Genomic DNA, 25,938 nt, shown 5'->3' on the forward strand with positions numbered 1-25,938 from the left:
ACTGAGGTCCTGCATGAGCTACTGCGTGGAGATCCCAATAAACTCTCCTTGCTTGGGTAAGTGTTGAGCTTTTTCTCCCCATTGTTTAGGGTGTGGGTCAAAGGGACAAAGACAGTCTGTAGCTAGTTACGAGTGCCCAAGACTATACATCTTAGACTAAGAGTCATTTATTTCTTTTATTGACCTCTAAAAAGAAGCATTTGACTTGAGCTTGATTTCTTTGGTGCATCATGATTCTCATGTGGCTGAAAAAAAAAGCTACTCCAAGTGTGGGGTTAGAAACCAGCAATTAGACATGCAGAAAACCACTCTGTGGAAATTAAGAAGGAAGAGAAGCAACAGTCTCTACAATTTTCTAGAAAAACTGTAGCAGACAGAATTTTTCATTTTTCCACACACTTAGATATGAAGGGACCTTAGATTGAAGGGACCTTGGCCCTTCCTCTGTATCGGAGCATCCTTGTTTGAGACCAGTCCTCCTGTCCTCATAAGAGTTGGGAGCTTGGTGCATCAGAGAGCTTGCTGAGCTTCTAGAGACTGGGGAATTCAAAACATTTGGTCTGACTTTTAAAAAAACCTTGGATTGATTCAGAGCTGTAACCTAGTGTTTCTCCTTCTCCACTCATTCTCTTCCATCACTTTCCTTTATGTTCCTAGCTTTTTCTTCCTGTGGAGGCAGGAGGAAGTTCAGTGAAATATAAATAAGCCTTGCTCTGTCTTTGATGTCCTTCGAATTCTCTTTCTTTTGCTGATGTTGCCACATGAATTTTGCATGAAATCATACATTAAAACAGGAGCAGACCACTAGGTGCAGCTGTGGCCTGGGAAGGGAGAGCAGAACTCAGAGGAGCATCCCAGGAGCCATGATTCCATTTTCATTACCCTGGCCCAGGACACTGCCTGGCACCTCTCTTCCCTCATCTAAGTCAGTATCACAAATGTTATGGGATCTACAGGGAGGAGTGAGATGACTTGATCACCTCCACCCTGTTTGCAGCACCAGCTGGACTTACAGAGCCAATTCTATCCCTGTCTCTCATCTTTTGGCCTGTTTCAGACAAATTTGGTATAAGGGAAGTAGCTTCAAAGCTAACTAATTTTCTGCCAGCACAGTTGAAAACGGGTGATCAGGAAGATGGGCATTGGGACAGTTGTTTGTCTCTAGCTGTGGATCCCACCTCTGGTGGGACGCAGCAAGTCACAGATCACAGCCAAAATATGAGGTGAAGTAGAAGACAAATGTGAGGTGAAGTAGAAGGAGAATTTTGAAGGCATATGTGGAAATGATGGAGAACATTCAGTGTGATCCAGTTTAACGGTCAATCAGCACAGACATACAGAAAACCAGGCATCCTTGGCACTGCTCTTCTGTTTGTTTATCATTAAAAGGCAGAAGGAAGCAGAAAAGGAAATGTTGGCTCAGGCAAATGCTTTGAAGATTGGTGGTGACAATGGTGGTGGTCCTAGGTTCAGGGGGAATAGCACTGGGTCATCCTGACCGAGGCAGAGCCATAAGCCTGTGGGCAGCCGCATCCCTATTTCACAGAGCTCAGCAAATATGCTGTGTTTCCCAGGGAAGCACCTGGAGCTTAAATGCACCCTTGAAAGTCAGCCAGATGTTCTGTGCTTCACCAAGTGTGCAGGAGCATGTCAGGGCTGGGAGGGGCAGGGGTGCCAGTGGCTGTGAACACAAAGCACTGTGCAGTTCTGCAGAGGCATCTGCACCATAGTAAATAGTGTCTGCATGGGGTCTTCTCCATGGTGTGTTTGGGGTTGCACAGCTTGAGTTTTACTGTGAAGGTGCTGCATGTCAAATTTGCACATGGAGTGTTTTGTGTACGGGGAATTGCTTCATGCTGGGCTTTGAGTGCGTAGAGCTGGAGCTGCTTCCTCTGGCAGTATATCACTCTGAGTTTCCATGTGTACAGGAATGGTATGATATGTGACAGGCAGAGCAGCGTTATGCTCTGGAGACCTGCAGAGTATTCCTCAGCTGCAAACACAGCCGAGAAGCTGGTGGCTGCTTTCACAGTTTCTCTCATGCCAAGGCTCAAGCAAGAGGAGCCGATACAGGGACAGCACTCAGGTGGTTATAAAGCATCTGGTGATGCTGGATGTGTCTGATGTGACTGAAGTGATATTTTATTTTGTTAGATTTTTGCGTCTTTGGATCTGGATGCAGCTTATCATTTACAATCTTCACAATAAGGAAATGGACGTTTGGTTAGATACGAGATCATGGTTTGGAAATGATCTGTAAAGATCACCCAGTCTGTCCCCCCTGCAGTGGGTAGGGGTATCTTATGTTGGATCTCTAGTTCAAATTCTCCATTTAGAATACTTCTGCAGAATTCAGTGCAGGCCTGACCCACTCTGCAAATCTCCACTTTACGAACTGGAGGAGGACAGAAACACCAGTGCGTCTCCCACTCAATTCCAAGAACTTCTTGATTGCTAAATCTGAATTTTCTGTCAAGACTATAGAAGTACTATAAAGCCAGAGACCATCTGATCAGGAAGAATAGCAAATTGAAATTAGTGATAAATTTAAAAAAGCATCTTGTCAAATAGGAAAGTGACCTTTTTAATCTTATTTTTGATTAATGAAACTCTTTTGACAACTAAATTGCTCTTTTTCCCTCCATCCAGTCCTGATGAGTGCAGAAAAATGGTGGTGTAATTTTTCTTTGTGCTTGTTCTGACTGATGTTTGCCTCAAATCCTTCAAAAATTACATTTTACAGAATTCTTGCATTTGGGAACTTTCAAAAGTGCTTCAGCATAAAAATAAAGCTTTAAAATGTTTGGTTTGGCTTTTTTAATTCTGTAGGGAGTGACATGCACAAGTTGGGACTCCATCAGTGGGGTCACAGGAAGGGATCTTTTTTAAAAGGTATCTGAGGGCTTCCATGGCCTTTGGTAGCTATTTCTGTCAATGCTGAGTGACAAGCGGTGTTTTAAGGAAACTTCTCTTCTGGAAAAGACTTGATAGGCCTCCACAACTCTGCTGTAGTTTCCTGCTGCAGTTTCTTTGAGCCCACCTTTTCTCAAAACACAGACCTTCAGAAGTGTTGATCTGCATTAACTCTTCTTTCTGCCATTACTTTTACAACCAAGACAGATCTTATACTATAGCTTTATTTAGAAATCACCCATCATTAGTAACCACAATCATTTAGTAGACATATTTACAAGGTAAGTGACAGTGGGAAGTAATTAAGTTTAATATAAATCACACTCAATTTCAAGTCTGCAAGCTTCAAAATAGTAATTAATAGAATTGCAGCTTCTATAAAAAGATGCAGTATTTATAGCAGTATCTTCTTTTCCTAACTAAACACATTGAGTCTAGTGGAAATTAAAATCCCCTGTCTGTTCATCTTATTTGTTCCAGTCATTTTCTTCCTGTGGTGCACTTCATTGCTAATTACCCATTGCTTTTATTCTTTGTGGGGAGATTTTTGACTCTTAAAATAATGACGGGGAGGAGGAAGAATTCACAATATCCAAAATATGCATGTGCCTTGATTTACACACCTTGAGCTGTGGCTTTCTGCTAAATCTGTGTTGTATTGATCAGTGCCTAACAACATGTGCTTTGTTTCACAGGTCATGCAGCTGACAGGTCTGCTGGCAGAGCTGATGGTCACAGCCAGGGCAGAAATTCTTTAAACAAAACAGTTAAATAGTCAGGGAATTTTGGAGCTGTTTGCAAGATCTACTGAGTTGGTTGCTCACCCTGTCAAAAGAAGCCACCATTTGGGACGACACACTGCCAGCAGCTGCCATGGCCAGCAAAAGGAAGTCCACAACTCCCTGTATGGTGCGAACCTCTGAAGTGATGGAGCAGGAAGGTGCCGAGGGCGTGGAGACCCCTAAAGACAAAGGGACTGGTGCATCGCAGCAGGACTCCAAAAAAAATTGGCCTTCAGAAAACTCAGTCAAAGACTGCGAAGTGGTTGAGGCAAAGCCCCCAGCTGAAAATCAGTCTAAGAAACCCCAGGGTGGTTATGAGTGTAAGTACTGCCCTTACTCAACACAAAACCTAAATGAATTTACAGAGCACGTGGACACTCAACATCCCAATGTCATTCTCAACCCCCTGTATGTCTGTGCTGAATGCAACTTCACAACCAAAAAATACGATTCTTTATCTGACCACAACACAAAATACCACCCAGGAGAGACTAACTTTAAACTGAAATTAATTAAACGCAATAATCAGACTGTTTTAGAGCAGTCCATTGAGACCACCACTAACGATGGCACTGTCACAAGCAGTGGGCTAGAAAATGCAGAGTGTGATGATTCGCTTCATGGGGGAATCAGTGCGAACAAAGTGCCCGTGATGAAACCAGGGAAGCCTAAAGGGGAAACCAAGAAGGGATCTAAAAAGCCAGAAGAGGGAGTTACGGAAAACCACGTGGATGGCGCTCTCCCCCGCATCATAACTGAAGCCACTGAAGCTATTGCCTGTATAAATGGAGACCTTCTCCATGATGTGTTAGCCCATGTTATGCCCTCTGTACAGCTGCCACCAAATATCAACCTTGTCCCCAAGGTCCCAGTCCCTCTGAACAGCACCAAATACAACTCTGCACTGGATACTAATGCAACCATGATCAACTCCTTTAATAAGTTTCCTTACCCAACACAAGCAGAGTTGTCATGGCTGACAGCAGCATCAAAACATCCAGAAGAACAAATCCGAATCTGGTTTGCTACGCAACGTTTGAAGCATGGTATAAGTTGGTCTCCTGAAGAAGTGGAGGAAGCAAGGAAGAAGATGTTCAATGGTACTATCCAGGCAGTTCCCCAGACCATCACTGTCCTGCCAGCCCCTTTGGCAACTGCAAAAATGCCACAGCCAATCATCCAGACAGCTTTGCCTTGTCAGATACTGGGCCAGACTGGCCTGGTTTTGACTCCTGTGTCAAATGGTTCAACTGTTTCCTGTTCACCAATTACACTTGCTGTTGCCCCAAACCAGGGGCAAAAGAGGACGATACAGACCTTATCAAGTGCCCCAGAGGCCAAGCGTCCTCACATAGTTCAGGTGCCTGAGATTCCTGCCAAGCTGACTGCTGTTCCTGTGACACCGGCCAGCGAGCGGAAAAAGACCAAGGAGCAGATAGCAGAGCTGAAGGCCAGTTTCATGGCAAGCCAGTTTCCTGATGATGCGGAAGTCTACCGGCTTATAGAGGCAACAGGTCTTTCCAGGAGTGAGATCAAGAAGTGGTTCAGTGACCACAGGTACAGAAGTCAGAGGGGCATTGTGCAAATTCCTGGTGATGCTTTAGGGAAAGATCAAATGGCACCTTCAGCTGGGCGACACGGCCGGTCGCTTCACCCGTACACAGATTTTACTCCCCAGAGATTCAAAGAGAAAACTCAAGAGCAGCTTAGGGCCCTTGAGGAGAGTTTCTTAAAATGTTCTTTTCCTACCCAGGGAGAATTGGACAGGCTTCGAGTGGAGACTAAGCTGAGTAGGAGGGAGATCGATTCATGGTTCTCTGAGCGGAGAAAGATAAGGGACAGCATGGAGCAAGCTGTCTTGGACTCAATGGGATCATACAGAAAAATTAAGGATCAAGGAACTCCCAATGGTGCAATAAGCCAGGCAGAACTTCTGAGTAGCTCTCAGCTCCCTGGTGCTTTATCTGGGTCCTCCACCACATTGAAGAAAACACAAGAGCAAATTCACCTATTGAAAAGCACATTTGCAAGGACCCAGTGGCCATCACCCCAGGAGTATGACCAGTTAGCATCTCAGACTGGGCTCACAAGAACTGAAATAGTTCGCTGGTTCAAGGAAAACAGGTCTTCGCTAAGAACAGGGTCACTTAAATGGATTGACCAGTACCAGCAGCAGTATGCTGGTGATGGTCGTAACAAGCAAAGCCAGAAAAAGAGCTCAAAACACAGTGAGAGTCCAAAGAATGGTAATGAGGTATCTCGACAGCATTACCAGGAGCATAAAAAACTGAATGAAGAGAATGGGGGGAAGCCAGTGGTGAGAGCAAAAAGAGACTGCGAACCACTGAAAGACTCTTTGTTGGGGAATCAAGCAGAGGGTGTGGACAGGCTGGAGTGCAACAGCCACGATGGCCACGGCAGTGAGGAGAACGAGGAGCCAGCGGAGGTCAGCTGGGTGGAGGTGACGGTGGGCGAGGATGACGCTGCCTCGGACTGTACGGACAGCTGGAGCCAAACAGCCCCCGAGGGCCACACAGAGCTGGCAGACTTGGACTCAGAAAGTATATCTGGAGAGAATTCCCACGTATAGACAGGTAATGCTGAGGGTGCCCTGTTTCTCTGAGCCTGCCTTTGCTGGGGTGTGCTTCCAGATTCTGTAGCCCTGCTTCAGTGTAAATCCCTGGAGCCCATCCCTGCCAGATGCTTGTGCCTGCTGGATGCCTGAACAAAAGGGAGACCCATTCCCCTTGTAGATTAAAGCAAACTGCATGGTAGAGGATGGGTTAGTGCCATTTGCTTTGTTTCTTGTCTCCTTGTGGGTCAAGTCCTGGATAATGGAGGTTTTCATTATTTATATTTTTTTTGGCAACAAGTGATTAAACCTATAAACTTTCTGTCTTTAAACAACCTATGTAACCTCTGTAGGACTTTACATAAAACATGCTGGCTGAGCCACACGAAAAAATAGTAAGTAACAGTAGTTGCTAATATTCCCCTTGGTGAGAGATCACTGAATAGAGGCTGTGCCTGTTTTTGCATCTCAGGTCCTTCCTTTGCAGCATCCTGCCATGCTGAAAACAAAAGGTCACTGGGGGAAGGGCCTAGGACACAGATGCTTCTTTATGCAAAAGCAAGTAAAAAAAAAAAAAAAAAAAAAGAGGGGGGACTGAAGTGGCTCATGCAAATGTGCTTTCTTCCTCTTGCAAGTGAGAATTCTCTCCAGACCTGCTTTGTTCTGCTTGCTCTCACTAGAGGCTTAGGAAATGCCCCAGACTAAGCTGTGTGGGTGTTTAGCAGCTCTTCTTCACAGGATCTTGAATTTAAAAACAAGCTGCAGAGCCTGGCTTTAAAGGGAAGGATATATGATCTTTCACAATGTGAAAGGACTTATTTGGAGAGCTGAAACCTGTTTCTGATCACAGTTGCACAGGTGTAAATCTGGATCGAGCACTGTCAGTATTTCTTGCATGGTGAATTGAGTTCACTGGAGCCTGTAACATTTTGTGCTCAGTATAATGAATATGTCTCTCCCAAACCAGAGCTTCCTTAAACCACAGCTTTAGAGCTTATCCTACAGAAAGCTCAGCATCCTGCATTAAAAACCATTGTGAGAGAACACCTCTTTGAGAAAATTAGTAATTTTCTGGTATCTAATAAGTAAAATATACTTTAGCATTTATTTAAAAAAAAAGAAATACAAAAGCCAGGACTGATAGAAATGCCTCCACACCTGTATTTAAGACATCTGATATTATAGCTACCAGTACTTGGATTGAACTACCTGATACAGAGGTGCAGTTTTTGGTAGTGAGCACTGCTGGCTAGCACTCTGCTTTCTCTATGTGCAATACTTGACCAAGATTGTCTGAGCTGAAAACAAAAAAACCTGAAATAGTATTATTTTTATCTGTGAATTCTGTTAGCTGATCTTGAGAAATCTTATGACAGCATCTATATAACAAAATATTAAAGGTTCAGACTGCATTGCAAGGCACTGTACTGCATTATCCTTGAAAAAGTTGGTAATTAGGGATGTGAGGAACAGGTGTTACCTGTGTGTCAAAAGCAGGGATTAAAGGAAGAAGGATGTGGGAACATCAGCCAGAGGCACGCTGGGGTGCCACTGCTTTGCAGCCACATAAGAAGAGAGAGCCAGGATCTGATCTGCCTTTTAAAGTCAAATGTGTGATGAATAAATGCATTGTGTGATTATTTTTCTCTGTGTTGTTATTCCAGAACATTTCCCCCTTCCAGGTACAAATATTGATTCTAAGGAGAGGGAGCAGATCAGGGCCTCAGGGAGGTGACAGGGAGGAAGGCAGGAGCAGGGGGAGTTGCCTGAAACCCCTGTTTCTTACAAACCTCTTGTACTGTGGAACCAAGATCTGCAACAGCTCTCTTCCAGCAGTGTAGGTTTGGTGCCAGCATTTTTGTGCTTGTGATCAATGTCAGGTATATTGGAGTGAATCTCCCGCTTCTGTGCCCTGGTACAGATGTTGACCATAAAGCTTCATGGCTCTGGAGGTGCTCAAGTATTATCAGAGAGGAATTTTATAAGAACTTTGATCTCAGTTAAACTGTTGCTGAGTGATCCTTTTGATCAGGAGCTTTCTGGTGATTGTCTGTAAAGATACACCTAGTGAGAAAGGTGCACTGGAGCAGGACCTGTGCTGCAAAGAGAATGCAGTAATGGTCAGAGGGCCATTTTGTCCTCTGCTCCTCGCCAGTTTCTCAGTGTGCTGGAAAAAGTCTTTCTAATTTTCCTATATTCTGCCTGTAAGTCTCAGCTGAGAAATGCAAGTGCCTGCTCTGTGGTGCACATGGAGGCATTGCCACAGTCGTTGTGACACAAAATTTGGAATCTTTATACCCCACACTGATGGGACTCATGGAATAATCTCAGCTACTTTTTCTAAGCTTTCACTGGGCAGCCAGGCTTAGAAATTTTCAGCTAAAGCTTTGGTGTTAAATTAACAAGGTATTATCCTAAGTGACATTCAGGGTATGACTCAAAAGCAGAGACTTGTATGACCTGACAGAGAGCTTGTTTCTGTCAGTTGTCATAAAAGCTGGATTTTTCTTAACATGCTCCTCAGGTACCATATGTAAGAGGTGGACTGAAGAGCTGACAAGGGATTCCTCTTGTCTCTCACACAGCCACACTTACTGTGTGAGTCTTTCACTGCTGAACTATGCATCAGGCAGAAGCATGCTCATTTCATATTCACGGTGTTGCTGTTTTGCCAGCTTGATCTGTGTAGTCTAAAATGAATATTTGTTGCTGATTTACCTCCATACTCTTCTTGACCGAATTTGTGTGTGGCTTTTGTAAAACTCAGTTCTTCCAGACCATCTCAGTCACTCTTTTCTCCAGTATGTAGCTTTAAGAGATTTTGGAACTATTTAGAGAGCATTTGTGTTATAGCCTAGACAGACCTTATGCTTTAAAAAACTGAGTTTTTCCGAAACTGATCCGTGTTTGGCAGATGCTGCTGCAGCTAGAGGGAATTTCACAAGGGACTGGGCCTCTGTGAGAGCAGGATCCATGCCAGGCTCTGCAATGCCATCCTGGGACTAAGAAGAGGCTCTGTTACTAAGTCTGTATCTGAAGCTTCTGGCAAAATTGGATTTATTCCGTGGAGCACATCAGCTTTCTTGAACAGAGAGGCTGGGAGCCTGTCCCCATAGGGTACTGGGCCTTCCAGATGGTGAGTGCTGCTGTAGGGTGCACTAAAGCCATCTCTGAAAGTGTTCCTGAGACTCTAATGAAGCTCTGTGTCCCTCTTGTAGTGAGGCCCAACTGCTCTGTCAAGAGAGTGCTTTAGCTCTCTTTCCATCAGTAGAGAGGTTCCTGCCTTCCTACAGCACAGGTCAGAATTAGCTCCCTTGTCCTCCTCTGTGCAAACTCGACAAACAGAAACTGGTTAATCTGAATTAAATACAGCAAACTACAGCTCAGACAGGAGAGCAGGACCAGAGTATCCCAGCGTTTGGCAGCTTCTGCTGGCTTTCTTCAGTGTTGTCTCCCTGTGGGGTTTTCCCAAGATCAGAGCTTTTGGTTTTTCTCAGAATGATTTGGTTTTTTCCCCCCATCACCATCTTTCCACAGTAAACTGTATTTTTTTTGGAGTTATTTCATTACCTCCTTTTTTACGCATGAGCCCTGCAAGGTGTAGGCACCAAAGCCTGTGGCTCATGGTGGGAACGAGGTAGCTGAATATCCTGGATCTTGATGGCTGTGACCGCTGCTCTGTGGAGATTTGCCAAAGTCAAACCATGTGTGAAGGTTGCACAGTAGGAAAAAAAAGAAGCCTGAAGGCAGTCATCCATTGCATCTGCTGAATGCATGATACTGAGCATCAGAGGTGGGCTGGGTCCTCTTGGCATCTCCAGCCCCTTCTGCACTGTTGCAGGAGCCGAGATCACTTGTTTGCCAGTGACCCAGTGCGTCTGAAACCACCAAAAGTGAACATCACTGGGGTTTCTCACTTTCTGCCCAAGTTCTCACTTCTCTTGAGGCTTAGGGTTTTGTTTAGAAAAGCTCTCAGTAGTGCCTGCTACTGGTACTGGGCCCCAAGTCAGCATCCTGAAGTAACTTGGCATGGATTGACCAGTCGTTTTTGCAGAGTTCAGGTCACCCTAAAACATCTGATGGAATGAGGCTGAAGTAGGGAGGACATGCTTTTTCCCCTGAAACGAGTGAAGTGCATTAGAGACCCAAGCTCTAATATAATGAAAGATTGTAGAGGGAGAAGCAAAACCCAGTGCAGCAATTAAAATTTTCCAGTGAGTCAGGATGAACAGGGGCCTGTGTGGGAAGGTCTCAAGGGTGGGGGGAGGACTTTTCCCCTTGATGTTGGTACAAGCCTATGGCCTTTTCCTGGGCTTGACTGCATTGCAAATGCCAGATAGAGCTCACTGTTTTTGTGGGAAATAACAGACCAGATAGCAACATCCATAAGAGGTGTGAAATAACAAGTTAGCTCAGGTTTCAGTGAGCACTGCTGCAGGGTGGTGGGTGAAAAGGATGTTTGCACTTCTTGCACGTTCACACCTCAGTGTGGAAAAACTGAGCATAATCCCTGTCATAGAGCTCTTGCTTTTTGCTGGGAACTGGTGATCTGTGTGAATTGGTGGCTATTGGAAGGTTGGGTTTTGAAGGGTCATTTTTTTAATCTCTGGTTGTGGAGCCTTTATGTAGGTGCAGGAGTCATAGCAGAACCAGGAAGTTGCTCTGCACAGGCACATCCAACTTTTTCCATTGTCTTTTAGTTTGTATAATTTTCAAAAATCATGTAAAACAAAAGGTATTTAGAGGGGATTTACTGGGGGAGAAAGACCTGAAGTCTTCTTGGGTTTAGCAGTGTCTATCCTGTGGTTGCAAAGTAGTTGCTCCAAATGCGTGCATGCGTCATCTTTGAGTCAGTGTGAGAATCTGCCGGAGCCAAGGCTGGACCGTATATCCCTTTGGAAGTCTGTAGGGGATTATTAGCTGGGTGTTACATGCAGCAAAAATGCAACACCCTACCACATGAGGCTGTGATAAGGATAGGCCTCAGGGTACAGCTAACACAAAATAGTGTTACCATATGTGCAGGGATATAAACCAGATCTCATCATAGTTAACAGTTCATAGTAACATAGCTCAAACAGTTCATAGTGCCTTAAAAAATAATATGCTGCTGTTATAATTTCTGCAGGGGTACTCCTCAGCTGCACTGTCCTGATGTTGAAGGGGAAACGCTGTCTGAAAATAGAAGAAAACTCTATTTTCCTGCCTGGGTGAGAGAGTGTGTTGTGACTCCAAGTCTCAAACCATGCTTGTGGAGGCACAGCAAGAAATACTCTCCTGGAGCGTCGTCATGGAATTCTTGATAGTGCCAAAGTCCTGCTACTGCATTGCAAAAGAGAAGAAAGAAAGAGGAAAAGGTTCTTGTACATAGTTATCTCTTAGTTTCTCTCCCACCCACTTTCCTGCCCAGCCTCTTCCTCTACTGCAACAGATTTGTACAACATAAGAATTTTGTTAATTTTTTTAATAGGTGCAAGTTATTCTTGCATATAATGCAATTGAGAAATTTTGGGGTTGGTTGGGGAGAGGGAAGTGTCTTTTGTGGAGGAGGGAGGTTTTGTTTTTTTTTCTGAAGTGTTCTAAGAAAGAGTTGCAATCTTCTGGAGTTGTCTTGGTGCAGATCAACACCTGAGCCCAGATCCCCACTCCAGTTTACATTTCAGACCAGTTAAACATGTTCTGGAGCAGTGGGGTTTGATTTTTTTTATGTTGTTTTGACTTTCTTGTTTTGTTCTATGGCCACCTGTTACTGATTGAAGTATTTAAATCTCTGCTTTTCCATGCTCCTACAAGGCAAGTCTTCTCCAACTCCTGTACTTCACTTTTCACCATCCAGCCCCAGCTATGGGTCTCTGAAGATTTGGCTGGAATGCCTTTTATTGGTTATTGGTTTGGTTTTGGGGTCTTTTTTTTCAGCACTTTTTGTTTAAACATGCAGTACAACTCCCAGAGGGGTTGGAATGAGGAAATTAGGATGCTTCATAATCCAAACTTACTTGTGTTTCTTTGTCTGGTACAGCAATGGACACCATAACCAGCAGTCTGCCCTCCAGCTTCAGACCTTGTAGCGCACAACAGAAGTTTCTTATTAATCCTTGCCACTAAATTTGTAGATCACTCCTAGGTTCCTGAGTGCACTTTTTTTCAAATACTGCTAATTTGGATTTGCGTGGGGATGTCTGTCTGTGCATGTGTGAGGAGGGAATGGAGGGAGAGCAGGAGCCTGGGTGCAAGATCTGTCTGGTGCGTTCCTCTGAGGAGCTGGGCTGGAAAACTTGTCCACCTTTCAGTACGCTGCACAAATAGGATGCTAGGGAGTTTGAATAAACCCAACTTTTCTAACTTGTTGCTCATTTGTTGTAACTCAATAAAACAAAGGCTAAAAATTTTGCTAACTTTTTTCTCAACTCTTTTATTTTCTTTTTTTCCCCCCCTCTTTAAAATAAATAAATAAAACCCAAAAAAATCAAACCCCACCCAACCTCAGCCCAAACTTTATGCACAGGAGCTTGATGTCATTAGAGCTGCAGTGAGCGTTTTACTGGTTTTGCAGTATTTGACTTGGCAGATACTAACTCTATTAAAGTGAACTCCATGAATACTAAAGTTTATCGCCCTATGTCAGTCAGCACTTTCCTGCAGGAGGGACACAGATAGTGCCTGGGAATAAGCCTTTGGGGAACACCTTTTATTTTGATTGCAGATACACAAACTCAATGAATGAACGAAATCACCCCTGTGATTCACCCATATATAGTTATTTTTATTAATCATCAGCACAACATATAAGTGTAGAGGGAGAATTGCAGTGGGTGGCAACAAGTTAATTCCCTTGCAATAAAGTTGTCTGGCTCATTGCTGAAGAGGAGTGACTGGATGGGGCAGCACTTTGATTGCTCCATTTGTGTGTCACAAGTCAGCAGCAAAAGGTGGGGAGGTGACATCAGCTGCTCCCTGGGCAAAAGCTGCCAGACAGGGAGCATGCACCTGTCCCATCACACAGAGCTCAGATGTTCATCTGCAGGGTGGAGGCAGATGCCTGTGCAGTCATGGATGTACAGAGCAAGTGACCAAAAAGAAAAAGCATCTTAAGATGCTTGTCCAGAACTCCAAAACTGTAACTGAAACTAATTGCCACTTTCGTTTCCATTGCTTGTATGAAAGGATGGTAATATTTTAATTGCGCTTAGGAAGTTTCTAACAGCCACTTGATGGCTTAATAATCCAGTTTGCATCTCTCCAGTCTGATGTGTGTTTTACATCTGTGTGTTTGGAGCACTGACCTACTTTGCTTAACTAGCAGTGCTCCTAGGGAGCTTCGGCGGAACAAGACCCACCTGGGTTTTTCTGTATTTGTATACCCCAGATACAGTGGATTAGGCCACAAGACTGGGGCTTTTTGAGATCTCTGCAATACAAATAAAACAATAGCAGTGGCCGTGCAGTCTGTCATTACACAGATAATAAGTCTGAAGCTGTCCCCCAGCACACAGGCTGGCCTGAGCCTGGCACAGCCTTTGCCAGTGTGGGCAGCCTGGCAGCACTGAGGGGGTTTGTGCGGGCAGGTCGTGCTGTGGTACCAAACCTTCAGAGCCCAGGAGAGCCGAGCCCAGGACCCTTTTTGTCTGAGCTTCAAGCAACCCAGCTCCCCACGGAGGCTGCTTCAGTGTGGCTGCCAGAATGGGTTCAGGAGCTGGGCACTGGAAGCAGGCTTTGTTTTTAATTAATACAGACACAGTGACTGCGTTTCTAGGAGAGTCCAAGCGGCGAGGGACAATCGGGACATTGTTTGTGCACGGCAGCCAGTAGGGACGGCCGTGGCCTTGGGGTTTCATTGCACACGATGAAAACAGGCTGCTGACACCGAGTTTCCTCCCACACAGCCCTGCTTCCCCGGAGCCTGCTGCTGGCACCATGGAGAGCAGGGCCTGTCCTGGCAAAGTCCTGCAGCGAGGAGACAGCTCAGGACAGCCTTTCCTGGGCAGGGTCCCCCAGCACCAGCAGGCCCCGGTGCTCAGGTGTTGATTGATGTCTTCCACAATGCATTTTCAACACCAAAGTGTTGAAATTTTCTAATCAGAAGAGATATAGTTAAACAGAAAATAAAAATAAATCATATTTCTAAACTTGTACAAGACTAAAATGTGGCTTGTAGAAAAATCTGTCACTGGGAAGTCGGAAATGACTTGAATTAGGTTGCCTTGACTTTTTTAATTTTGTCTAATTTTTGCTGACAAGAGGATGAATTTTCATTATATACACACATTATTTCTACCTGGTCCATAAGATGCTGAGAAGCTTTTTACTGGTGTTAGAGATCTGGGGGCACAATTTAGACATATCAAAAGCCTTATTAAATGTGAATAGTGAGAGACTGCTCAGACAACAGAGAAGAGCACCACAGAATAGTCTGGATCACAAGGAACCTTTAAAGATCATCTCATTCATCACCACTGCACTGGGCAGGGATAATCTTTCACTAGATCAGGTGGCTCAAAGCCACATTTAACCAAGCCTTGGGAACGTTTGGGGGAGTAACTTAAGCAATTGTAAACTCCCTGCAGTCCAAATTATTCAGTTCAGTTTTCTCAATTTTTTTTTTTTTTTTTTTTTTTTTAAGGAAGGAAAAGAACAAAAAGATCATCACTTTTCAATCACAGATCTGCAGTAGCACCATTCTAACCAACTTTCCAATTCTGACCTTTGGGAATTTAATTTAATTCCCAAAGTCTGAAAGTCAGCCAGTGAGTGGCCAAGAAACCTGCACCTGCAGGGTGAAACTCAGCAGTTGCAGCGATCACTCTAGGAAGAAGTCTTCCAGCACCATGTGGACCAGTACAAACTGGAAGGAAAGTGTGGGGTTATACAAGAAATCTGAGTGATTATGAGCATAATGATAATTATGTGATGATAACTTAAACAGAGACATACACATGCAGGTAAAATAGCAACCAAGATAAGTAATATTTATGCATTATATTTTCCATCAGCAGAAATTTAACCACTTAAACATTCTTCATCTTGTAGCCCTCAGATATTAGGTAGCAAAAAGATGCATCCTGAAATTTACCAGTTTACAGAAGGAGGAAAAGAATAAATTTCAGAAGCACATAGGGCAGCATTGTAGGAAGTCCATTTGGGATCTTGTTAACAAGGAAAGAGCACACCAGTGATGGAAATGGAACTTTTTTACTGTCTGCTGGGTAAAAGAGAAACCTGAGTGGGAAATCTGTACTCATTTGGTCAGAGACTAACGGAAAGCAGTTATGAATGGGGCCTTGAGCTCTTGAGCATAACACTGAAAATATTCTTAATACAGCAGGAAACGTGAGTGCATTCAGTAAAAGCAAGAGAATGTGAGACATGCAGTGAAGGAATGAAAAAGCAGCATAAGAAGCACCAGGCAGGGTTCCTCAGGTGTTAGCAGATGAACCATATCCCAATGAGATTATTGCAAGCTCTGGCTAGGACAGAGGTGAGAACTGAGTGACCGGGTAATTGTCAGAGCAAATCACACAGCATGCCTTCAGCACAGCAAGCAAAAGCAAGGGGGTCTGTGGTTTTCTTATTTCCCTCAACCTGATGCACCAAAATGGTAGTTACAATTATATCAAAATTATCATAATTTACATGTATCTAACACATCCAGCAGGCTGGCTCAGGCACAGTAAATGGAACATCTTTATAGTTTCCTCAGTACACAAACTCACCCTCACCTTCCTCTTTTTTTCTTTTTTAATCTTTCTTTAAAATCTGGATCATCTCAGTGCAATATATCATGTAAAATATAGTGTGCAGCAATTTTAATCTAAAAAATAATTAGTTTTGCAAATAAGACAACTAAAGGAATAATAGCATTAACCCAAGTTTATTGTCAGAGAAACTGAGACGTATGTAGGTATTCATAAGACTGCTGGATAAATGTGTTAAAGGCAAGAGCTGAGCTCAGCTTGGCCCAGTCTTGACTTCCCAGCAAGGAAGCTTAATTTTATATTTGTATCAAATCATTGCTGTTTCATTGGCATTTCTAAGCATTTCACCCAAAGCCTTTCCCTCCACCAAGGGCAAAGGCACAAGGGCAGAAATGAGCAGCCTGGGACTGGAGAATCTCAGAGCCCCTCATCCCACACAGTCCTGCCAGGATGTGTGTCTTCTCCAGCCCAACCCTCCAGGCAAAGCTTTCACCATCCTGACTTAATTCCTTCCACCTTTAAGTCTCTCCCTGAACATCATCCATTTTCCTTTCCCAGAGACCCATTTTGGGTGGTGGTGTGGTTTAACCACAGCTGGCACCTCTGCCCTACACAGCTACTCACTCACTCCCCCTCAGCTGGATGGAGAAGAGAATTGGGAGGCTAAAAGTGAGAAAACTCATGGGCTGAGATAAAGACAATTTAATAGGTAAAGCTAAAGCCATGTAGACAAGTAAAGCAAACAAGGAATTCATTAACCACATCCCATGGGCAGGCAGGTGTTCAGCCATCTCCAGGAGAACAGGGCCCCATCACACCCAACAGTGACTTGGGAAAACAAACACCATCACTCTGAACATCCCACTCTTCCTTCTTCCCCAGCTTTTACTGCTGAGGATGACCTATGGTTTGCGATATTAGAGAATCATAGAGTAGTTGGAGTTGGAAGGGACCTTGCCACATTCAACTCAATGAAGCACAGATCTAAAATACACCCTCAAACTAGCTACTGTAAAGAAAATTACCACAACCAAAATCAGCACAGGGGACCCCAGGGGGAGGTGCCAGGTGCTCCCCCCAACCTGGGTAGCATTTCTGGCCATTGCTGCAGCTGCTGTTTTATTCCCACACAGAAAGATTCCCCCATCCTTTTCTGTTACCGTAGGAAGTCACAGCATGTCAAGGGGTTCTTTATAAACACATCAGAACATGCAATTAAACCCCTCATTGTTTAAGGAGCATAGTTATCTCCTCAGACCAAGAAGCATGGAACCACTCAGCCTCTTTGGCCTCCCTGAACCACTCACACCAAATCCTTAATACCGAAAGGCATTTTGCCACACAGTGGCATGTAACATGTATCTGTACCTAGATGTTCAAATTTTACATACTTTGCTTTTTAAGTCCGCCCATAACCCCAGTGGTCTCTGTCATCTCAGCACTGGGGCAGGAATTTACATCAGCACTAATTCTGATTGATTGGTATAGTTATTATTGTTTGTGACACATTTGGAGATGGCCACTGCACATGCTAAGAGCAAGGGGACACAACTGGAGCAGCTGCCACAGAAACAGGATGCCAGAGGTTTTGGCACTGTCAGCCCCATTTTACAGAGGGTGAGTAGAAATACCACAGGTTAAGAAGCGCAGCTCCAAACTTCTTCTCCAGCCCAGACTCAGCTACCACCATACTTTAACTGCAAATGAGCAAACAGCAAGCGAAGAGCTCTTGTGTTGGGGTGAGGGTCCAGAGGTTTGTCCCAGCATGGCCTAGGTGAAGAGTCCAGAGCCAGGAGTGCAAGCCAAAACCTATCCCTGCATCTGATGGCTGGCATGCTCTAAGGTTCCCTTATTAGGGATTTAAACAAAAGGAATTTTAATCTTTTTTTTTTTTTTTTTTTCCTTTTAATGCCAGCCTTTGAACAGGGAGGGGGAATGGAAATTTTAGCACAAAGCACAAACACTGAAGGTCATGGAAAGGCAAGGAAGACATTGTCTCCATTAATATTAAAAAGAAGACCAACCCTGCTGTATCAGAGCAAAAAAATGAATACTTCTTTTGATTGGGAAGAAAGTTTCTCCATGCCTGGTTGCAGTGCAGCATTGCACATCGGAGACTGCTGCGGCTGAGAGCAAGGAGAATTAATTACTTTGCTTTTTGAAGCATGGACTGCTTCGCTCTGCTGTGCCAGCTTCAAGAACGATAAGCACTTCTCCAAAGAGCACAGTTTTGTCCTCCAGTGTGGGAGTTTTGCCCATCTAAATCACAGGAGGCTGCTGAATCCTTGTTTTGTTTTCTTCACACTTGGCCTGCACTTGAACCTGGACATCACTGCTCTCTTTTCGGACTCACAGAGAACAATTTTGTGCCATCTGAGGAGGGGACACTGGACCAAGCACTGTGCTGGCCACAAAGTGCCGTGGTGTCATTGTGTTCAGCACTGTCCTAGGGTGGGGTTGCTGCCACCATGGAATATCACAGCCCCACAGCCCAGACAAGGCTTTGCCAAACATGAATTTATCTCCAAATCACCTCCTCTGGGAGGATTTTGCTTTCGTAGAATCATAGAATATGCTGAGTTGGAAGGGACCCATCAGGATCATTGAGTGCAATTCCTGGCCCTGCATGGGACACCCAAGAATCACCCTGGAGCTGAGTTTCAAGGGAATTTCAGCATCTAAACAAAAGTGAAGTACTCCTCTCTCTGAGGGAGCAGGTGGTGGCACTGAACAATGTCTTCAGCACTTTATCCTCAACTAGGCAGCAGCAGAATAGGTTTCTTGATAATGTATTTGGCCTTTTGGCCTATTTTGTTGAGTCTCTTATACTTCCACTCCTACTTATCCATTTAGAAGGTGATTTATTTTTTTTTTTTTACAAGTGACTCAGGAACTAAAGTCATACAGGTTGATTAAGCTTTCCTCCTTTACTTACAAATAACTTCCAAGTGGCCTTTAGCAGGAGAGGTGTTTTTGCTCAGTAAAAGCCCAACCCACTAATTCAGGATATTTGCAGGTGCTGCTGCACTGACCTTCATCAGGCAAAATTACATGGTGTTTAAATTTTCACCATAGTGTTGACACCCCTTCTGAAAAAGAGCAGTTCCTACCTCTCCCAAAGCACAGCTTGTGGCCATGTGCAGCTTCAGCTCCTCCTCATCCCAGCTTTTTTTGGCAAAAGCTGTTGATTTACCTAAGCAGTTGCAAAAGAACCAAAGAACACAGGCATGGGGCAGTTTTTAAATGAGCAGCTCCTGCTGGCCTGTGTTGAACAGACTCTTCCAGCAATACTCAGTGAACCTCATCCCAGTTCTCTGTAGAGTCAAAACTGGTATCTCCTCAGCATTCTGCATGCTGAAGTTCTTAACTCATCTTCACAGCCACAAAATTAATATTTTTTTTTTAAAAAATCCAATATTCCAAACATAAGACTACATATAAAAGCTACTTGGAGCTTGTTGGGTTTTATCATCCATTTCTTGATGCCAGCTAGAACTGCCTTATTTCCATGACTCGCATAACTTATATTAATTTGATACTACTGAAACATGGTCACCAGCACCTAAGCAAGTCAAGGATCAAACTAACAGACAAGAAAAATCAGCACTTCTTTTCAATCATTTCTCCATTTCTTAACTGACACTCATGCTTGTTCAACACTAGATCAGTCCTTCAAATATGACCCAAGCCTAAGAGCTTCTTAGCTTAGCTTCTTCTTAGCATCACCACTGAGATTGCAAGACAGATGTACAGGGGTGGGGAAAAAAAATAGTTATGTCCAAATGGTCTCTGTTATAACTGCTATTCAAAAAGAGGGACTGAAGATCTAAGGTACCAATATAATTTTTCTTTCAAGTCCCTTCCCACCCTTATTCCCAGCTCTTTAGCAGGGCTGCAGTGCCTGTCAGTGGCTGTTTTTCTGGCAAACACATAGCAAAGCTGAAGCCTGACACACAGTGGCATACTCAGAAAAAAATGCAAGTCTACAAAATTGCCTTCATTTATTGGCTTTACATTGCTCCCTGCCCAGAAGCACCTAAGAGCAAGCTTATCTTTTGCCATATACTTAACTAAACTTGCAATTTCAAGATACTACTCTGAAAAGGAAAAGGATTAAATTTTCATAGGTCAGAGTGAGTGATTTGGCTCATAGATTAATTTATACCTCAGGTCAAAAAAAAGCAAAGCGGCGATACAGCAAGGCACATATTCAGCATGAATGATCTTGGCAGTGGCAACAGTGCTGAGTTAAGGAACACCAGATGTGAGGGAGATGTGCTGTCCTGCCCTGGCTATGGGGACACACAGCCCTACCCCACTGTCCCACACCCTGCTGCCCAACTGGCACTTCCAGGGCAGGGTGTTCCGCCCAAGTTCACCAAAGAGAGCGAGCAGGAATGAGCCCTTCTCCATGCATTAAAAACCAGATCAACCCATAGAGTGTAACTGAATTCCCTCTGGTGCTTTTCAGCCATGAGGGCATTAGGACTACACTACTCTTTGACAGCCTTCCCTAAGGTGAGAGTGTGGCTTTCATGGTCACAGAGGAACAATTGCTTTCCTGTTTCCTACTCTTTTCCCTGGATTCCTCCTGCTTTCACCAATATGCCCATGCACCCTCTTCAGCAGGGCTTTTCCTCTAAACAATGCAGCCAGGAGTCATGATTAATCACAGTTTTCCATTTCCCTGCTCATTGTCCCGTGCCACTTGTTGGGAACCTTATCTTTATTAGGTGGTCTTAACCTGACTCAATTACACATTAACAGAAACTCTCCTTACTCAGCGGGATTTCCTTGTGGCTTCAGAAGGCAGCTCTGTGGAATGAGCCACCCCACTAGAGCCAGCCTTGGAAGGCATTGATCTCATTCAGGATGCACAAGAGGATGCAGAAAGGTCTAGGAGAACATTGAGGAACCAGCAGGAGCAGATTTAGAGGACAAAGACTTTCTATAGGGGAGTAGACACATTAGCTTAGTTGCTTGTATTAAATAATACAGTAAATATTGGGGCCCAGTGAGCTGTACTCTAATAGCAGCGACAGAGCTGTCTGAGATCCTTCAGCATAGAAACTGCATCCAGCTAAAACATCCCCCTGCCCACCTAGCTACTTAACCAGGTAATACTGCTCTAGGGCCTGTTGTTATCGATCTGCTTTCAAGAAATTAGACTGATACAGTTCCTAGAGATTTACCAGACCTTCAAGGTGCAGTATCACCACACCTACACCTCCAATAAAGGATCTTCTTCTTTAATTCTACTATCACCTTGCCCAGGAAGGTTAATTGACAAACTTATAGCAACAGCTCTTATTATTTCTTCTTTTCTTAAAAGATACATTACACAGAGGAATTTGCTATTTGAAAATGACAGAATAATGGGTGCAAGGTGGGGGGAAATGCTCTGTTAGAGATGAGAAAAGTAATTTCTTAATGGGTGGATCTGTGAACCGCATGAATCTCTCTTGTGAAGACAATGGTTCATCCAAAGACTTACAGCCTGCTGAGACCTCCCAGTGTCAGACAGTCCAGGTGAGAAGCAAGCAGTGTAATCACCATTTGGGCAATCACAGCTTCCCTTCTGTTTGGGAAGAGTGACATGTCTGCAGTAACACTGCAATGACTGCACACACCCCTTTGCTCCCAAAACAGTCTGCACATATTCATGGGGTGGCTCTGAAGTAGAGAAACAAAGAGACGGTTTGGAGAAACCATTAGATGTTCAGTTACAACAGCTAGAAAAAGATTGGGTAAGACAGAAAGCACAAAAACTCTTCTTCTGAAGTAGCAACTCCAAAAGCTCACGTGGCATTTAAGGACAAGAATTCTTGAGTTAAACTACTTACATTAGTCAGATCATCTGAGAGAACAAGTAGCTGATACCTGGCAAACAGAGATGGATGCAAACAAGGGAAGAGGTATTAAATTGGTTATCACCTAAAGGGTTAAAAAAAGAGAAAAGATTGGTAATTTACTGCCTGCATGACAGCCAGCAGAAGATGCAAGAAAGATTGTAAGTTGCTATAAAACCAGTATTGCTACTGGCCACATGATTTTAAGCAGCAAGGGTCAACTTCTGAAAATGGTTTGGAGTTCTTTATTATATGATGGCTGTCACAGCAGGCAGTGGGTGAAGAGTCTCTGTTACAGCCTGTCCAGGCTCTCTAAATTAATGAGGATTTACATTCTGCAGGTGCATCTGATGCCCCTGCAAGTCTTGTCTGCCTCTGCAAAATGAAGGCAGAGGGTGTGGGTCCAATGCAGCAGTGCTGAGAATATCCCTCCTCTTCCTCCTGTGCTATTGTGAAACATTAAATTTGGCCCAAATGCTTTGAGTGCAGTTTCAGATGAAAAAGAAGGAAGGTAGATGTAAATGAAATAACACTGCTCTAACTTAAATATACAGGAAAACTAAAAGTCAGGTTTTAACTACCCCAATGAGAGCAACAGACATACTAGGAAGCTTTCACCATGAATGCAGAAACTGTCCAGAAGCTACAGGTTCTTAAACCCTTTCAGGCACTACCTGCTCAGGGAGAAAAGGAGATAGAAACCCACTGACCCAATGGTTCAGGTGAGGCCTTTTTTCAATATGAGAGTCACATCTCAGACAGGAGTCTTTTTTTTTTTTTAATTTTATTGCAGTGAAAAGCCACCACCACCATAACAGTTCTGCAAATAAAGGCTGTAGAAATGTTTTGCCCCAATCAAAAAAGTAGGCTCTGATTTCAGCTTTTAAGGGTTGACTTAAACTTTAAAAGCAAAACAGAAAACCCATTATACTTCCTAAGACAATTGAAATGCCATTTTAGAAACAAAAACCTGAAGCATTTCATCCTTATCACTATCACCCAAATAAAATACTCTCATGTTGCAACCCCACCTCCTCCCCACACACAATTTCTTTGCAATCCTGTCCAGTGAAACCTGTTCATGTTGCAGGCACACACAGGTCTGATCTCCAGCTAAGAACCTCCCTTCTGCACACTCCATGGCTTTGCCCCTTTATTTTCAAATTAGGAGCCTTCCCCTCTACAGCCTTCAGGAACAGCAGTTTTCATCTCGAGGCTTTCCTGAAGTACCCTGGGAAAGGCTGCACCAAGAGGTGCCAGGACGTTCTCAAAATTATAAAGCCACTTCCTCATCCTTGTCTGTCCTATTCCCTCCTGGGCTGTACAACTCCACCAGTTCAACCCAGCCAACTAAGGAAAGTCAAATAAATCAAACTTACTCACAGGTCATGCCTCCCACTCTTCCTCTTAGCTCCTGTGGACTTTCCTGGCACATTGAGGTGTGCTGGTCTCCCTGGGGAGCCCCTGCCCCTGGCTATGCTCATCTTGTACTACCAACGCCAAAGCAGATGTTGATACAGCTGGAGGAATGTCTGTCCCTGTGAATGAGCAAGGGCTGCACCTCAGTTTGAATATTCCTAAAACAGAGCTGTAGAGTACAAAAAATTCCAAATATTGCTGTGCTGGATGATCCAGTGCACTTCTAATTATAGCAGAAGTTTGGACTCTTATAACGCATTTACACTCCTGCTTGTAGATCCTGACCAAATTCTTCTAAGAACATCAATCCCTAAAGATGTAATCTGGTTTCTGAATTTACACAACACAAGGACTGAAAGAACAATAAAAGCTCTTTATGCCAACAGTTGCATAAAGCTTTGGGGTCTTCAAGCTTCTTAAAGCTGCCCCAGAATCTTTGCTTTCCTTTTTCAACGTTAATTGGATTTTGATCTTATATACCTTAGGGAAGAAAAGCAAGACAGAACAGAAAACATGACAAGATTAACTTTCCTAGACGTTTATAATTCAAAACCCCAAACGCTCTAGCAGCCAAGCTTTGAATCAGATTTTCAAAAAATCATTCTGTATGTAAAAGCTCCAGAGTGAAAATACCAAACAATTAAAATTAGTTGAAGTTAACTCCTTAGCTTAAGCCCCTAAAACAAATAAGGCCAATGCCTAAGGTACACACATGCCATTTTCTTTTTGCAGTTGCTTAAATTTGTAACAGCAGTAAGCACAGGCAGTTCAGAGTCAATGGACAACTGCTCAGAAACACAGGTAAAGGGGTGTAACAGGCACATGGTCACGGCTTCCAGCCAAAGGTGCATCCCTGAGACCAGCTGGAGGTACAAATAGTAAGCAGTGCCTCCCTTTGCCCCTCCACCTTCTCTAGGTTAAGGATTCAATAGATGAGGACAGAGATAAGGTGTTGTTTTTCTTTGCAGTCTGAATGGAGACTGCCACTTTCTGAGCCCATATTGCAGATAAAAAAGCACTTTGAAAAACATACTTTGATCAGTGAATACAATCCCTGATTAATATTCTTCTTTCCCATTCACAAGTCCAGATAAAACCACAACTTCCTAGCAACTTTAGATCCCTAATTTTTTTTTTTTTTACCTGAAAAGTATTACCTTAGTTTTCTGTACCTCATTCATACACCAATACCACACTACTTTCCCAAAAACAAAAAGAAGCCACAATGTAATCCCAACTGCATTTCTCCATCACAGTACCTGTTCCCCACAGCCTGGGGCTATGAGCACACCTGCACAAGAACCAGGAACTGAAGCTGTTTCGACTGCACTGATCCAAGATCCTCTGTTCTACAGGAACCACACTGTGCAGGAGGGACACTCTACAGACTGCAGGAGGAGGCAGCAGCCCCTGCAGCCTAACCCTTCCTGTGCCCTCTGTGAACCCCATGGCCTGAGGGAGGTTCACAGCAACCAACACTGAGCAGTGACAGGCCAGTCAGTCTTAATGAAGACAAGTGCTAAAAAAGCCTTTCCAGTTGGAGTAGGTGAGGGAGCTTTGATTTCAAAAGAGGCTGAGGGGTCTGTTAGGGTTAACTACTAACCAGCCTGGGTTCATTAGGGAGGGCTGATACACTAACTTGAAACCGAAGGGAAACAAACTGCAAAGAAACTTCCTCCATTTAACTAAATGCCACAAAGGGACCTGAACTGTGGTGTCACAAGCAGCTTGACAAGCCCAAGGGTTGGCACAGGCATCCTCACACCTGCAAGGGCAAAGACAAGTCAAAGAAACCATTAATAGAAGGATCCACCTGCTGTTCTTTAATCCACACCCAGTCCAAAGATTTCATATACACATTCTCTTAAGAAATACTTATAAATATTCAGATGCAAGAGGATTACTTCCAATGGTTTTGATTTTGAACACTACCTCCAGTGACAATGATCCTCTTCACCCTCTTCAAGGGTTAGGATTGGTCTGGCAGTCAGAGAAACATGGTCTTAAAATCTGATTTGATTCTAATGGCATTTTAGAAGTGCTTTAACATTTGGAGAAGATGTAAAATAAAAAAAAAAATGAAGCACCAGAAATAAGGTTTCATCATCACCTCCCCCACCCAACATTAACAAGATTCTGCAGAGGCCTTGCCAGTATCCCACAGCTACAGCTCTTTCGTGCACTTTTGCTCCCAGGTAGTGCAATCACTCCTAGATCCTGCTCCAGATGATGAAAGGGTGAGCCAAGGCTGCAAATGGAATTCCTTTCATCACCTGAACAGTGTGCTTGAAATATACAAGCAGCTGAAGTGTTCTCATCTTTTCAATTCTAGAGAACAGCACATCATCACCTTTCAGATGTAAGTACTTCTGCTTAATATGCACATATTACAGTATTTAGCTTAATTAATCAAATATGACAACAGACTCAATTCTGAACTTCACACTGTTACTATCATCCATGGCAAAATAAGAATCTAGGGATGCTCAGAACAAGAAAATCCATTTACTAGTGCAGGCAACAGCAATGCTAAGAACATCTTCACCAAAATCAGTGCTCTGTCATACTGTGGCATACAGATGGATCTATCATCCTAAGTCTAGCACAGAACAAGGGAGAGTATGAATCATCTTAATTTATGGATGCAGAACAGGATTACGAAGTCATTACAAACCGACTTCTTGTATCAGAAGCTTCAGACTGTAAATTGG

General features: G+C 43.7%; 1 protein-coding gene across 2 annotated transcripts in view; it reads left to right on the forward strand.

The window, feature by feature from the left end:
• Window positions 1-24,890, forward strand: part of ZHX2 (zinc fingers and homeoboxes 2) — a 54,677-nt gene extending 29,787 nt beyond the window's left edge. For both annotated transcript variants that reach the window (XM_058832745.1, XM_058832746.1), the window contains exons 2-3: window positions 3,609-6,289; window positions 11,396-24,890. In XM_058832745.1, coding sequence (XP_058688728.1) covers window positions 3,787-6,285 — 2,499 coding nt within the window. In that variant the 5' untranslated portion in view covers window positions 3,609-3,786 and the 3' untranslated portion in view covers window positions 6,286-6,289; window positions 11,396-24,890. The remainder of the gene's footprint in view (window positions 1-3,608; window positions 6,290-11,395) is intronic.
• Window positions 24,891-25,938: the final 1,048 nt, after the last annotated feature.

The sequence above is a fragment of the Poecile atricapillus genome, chromosome 2, assembly GCF_030490865.1.
Source record: "Poecile atricapillus isolate bPoeAtr1 chromosome 2, bPoeAtr1.hap1, whole genome shotgun sequence".
NCBI lineage: Eukaryota > Metazoa > Chordata > Aves > Passeriformes > Paridae > Poecile > Poecile atricapillus.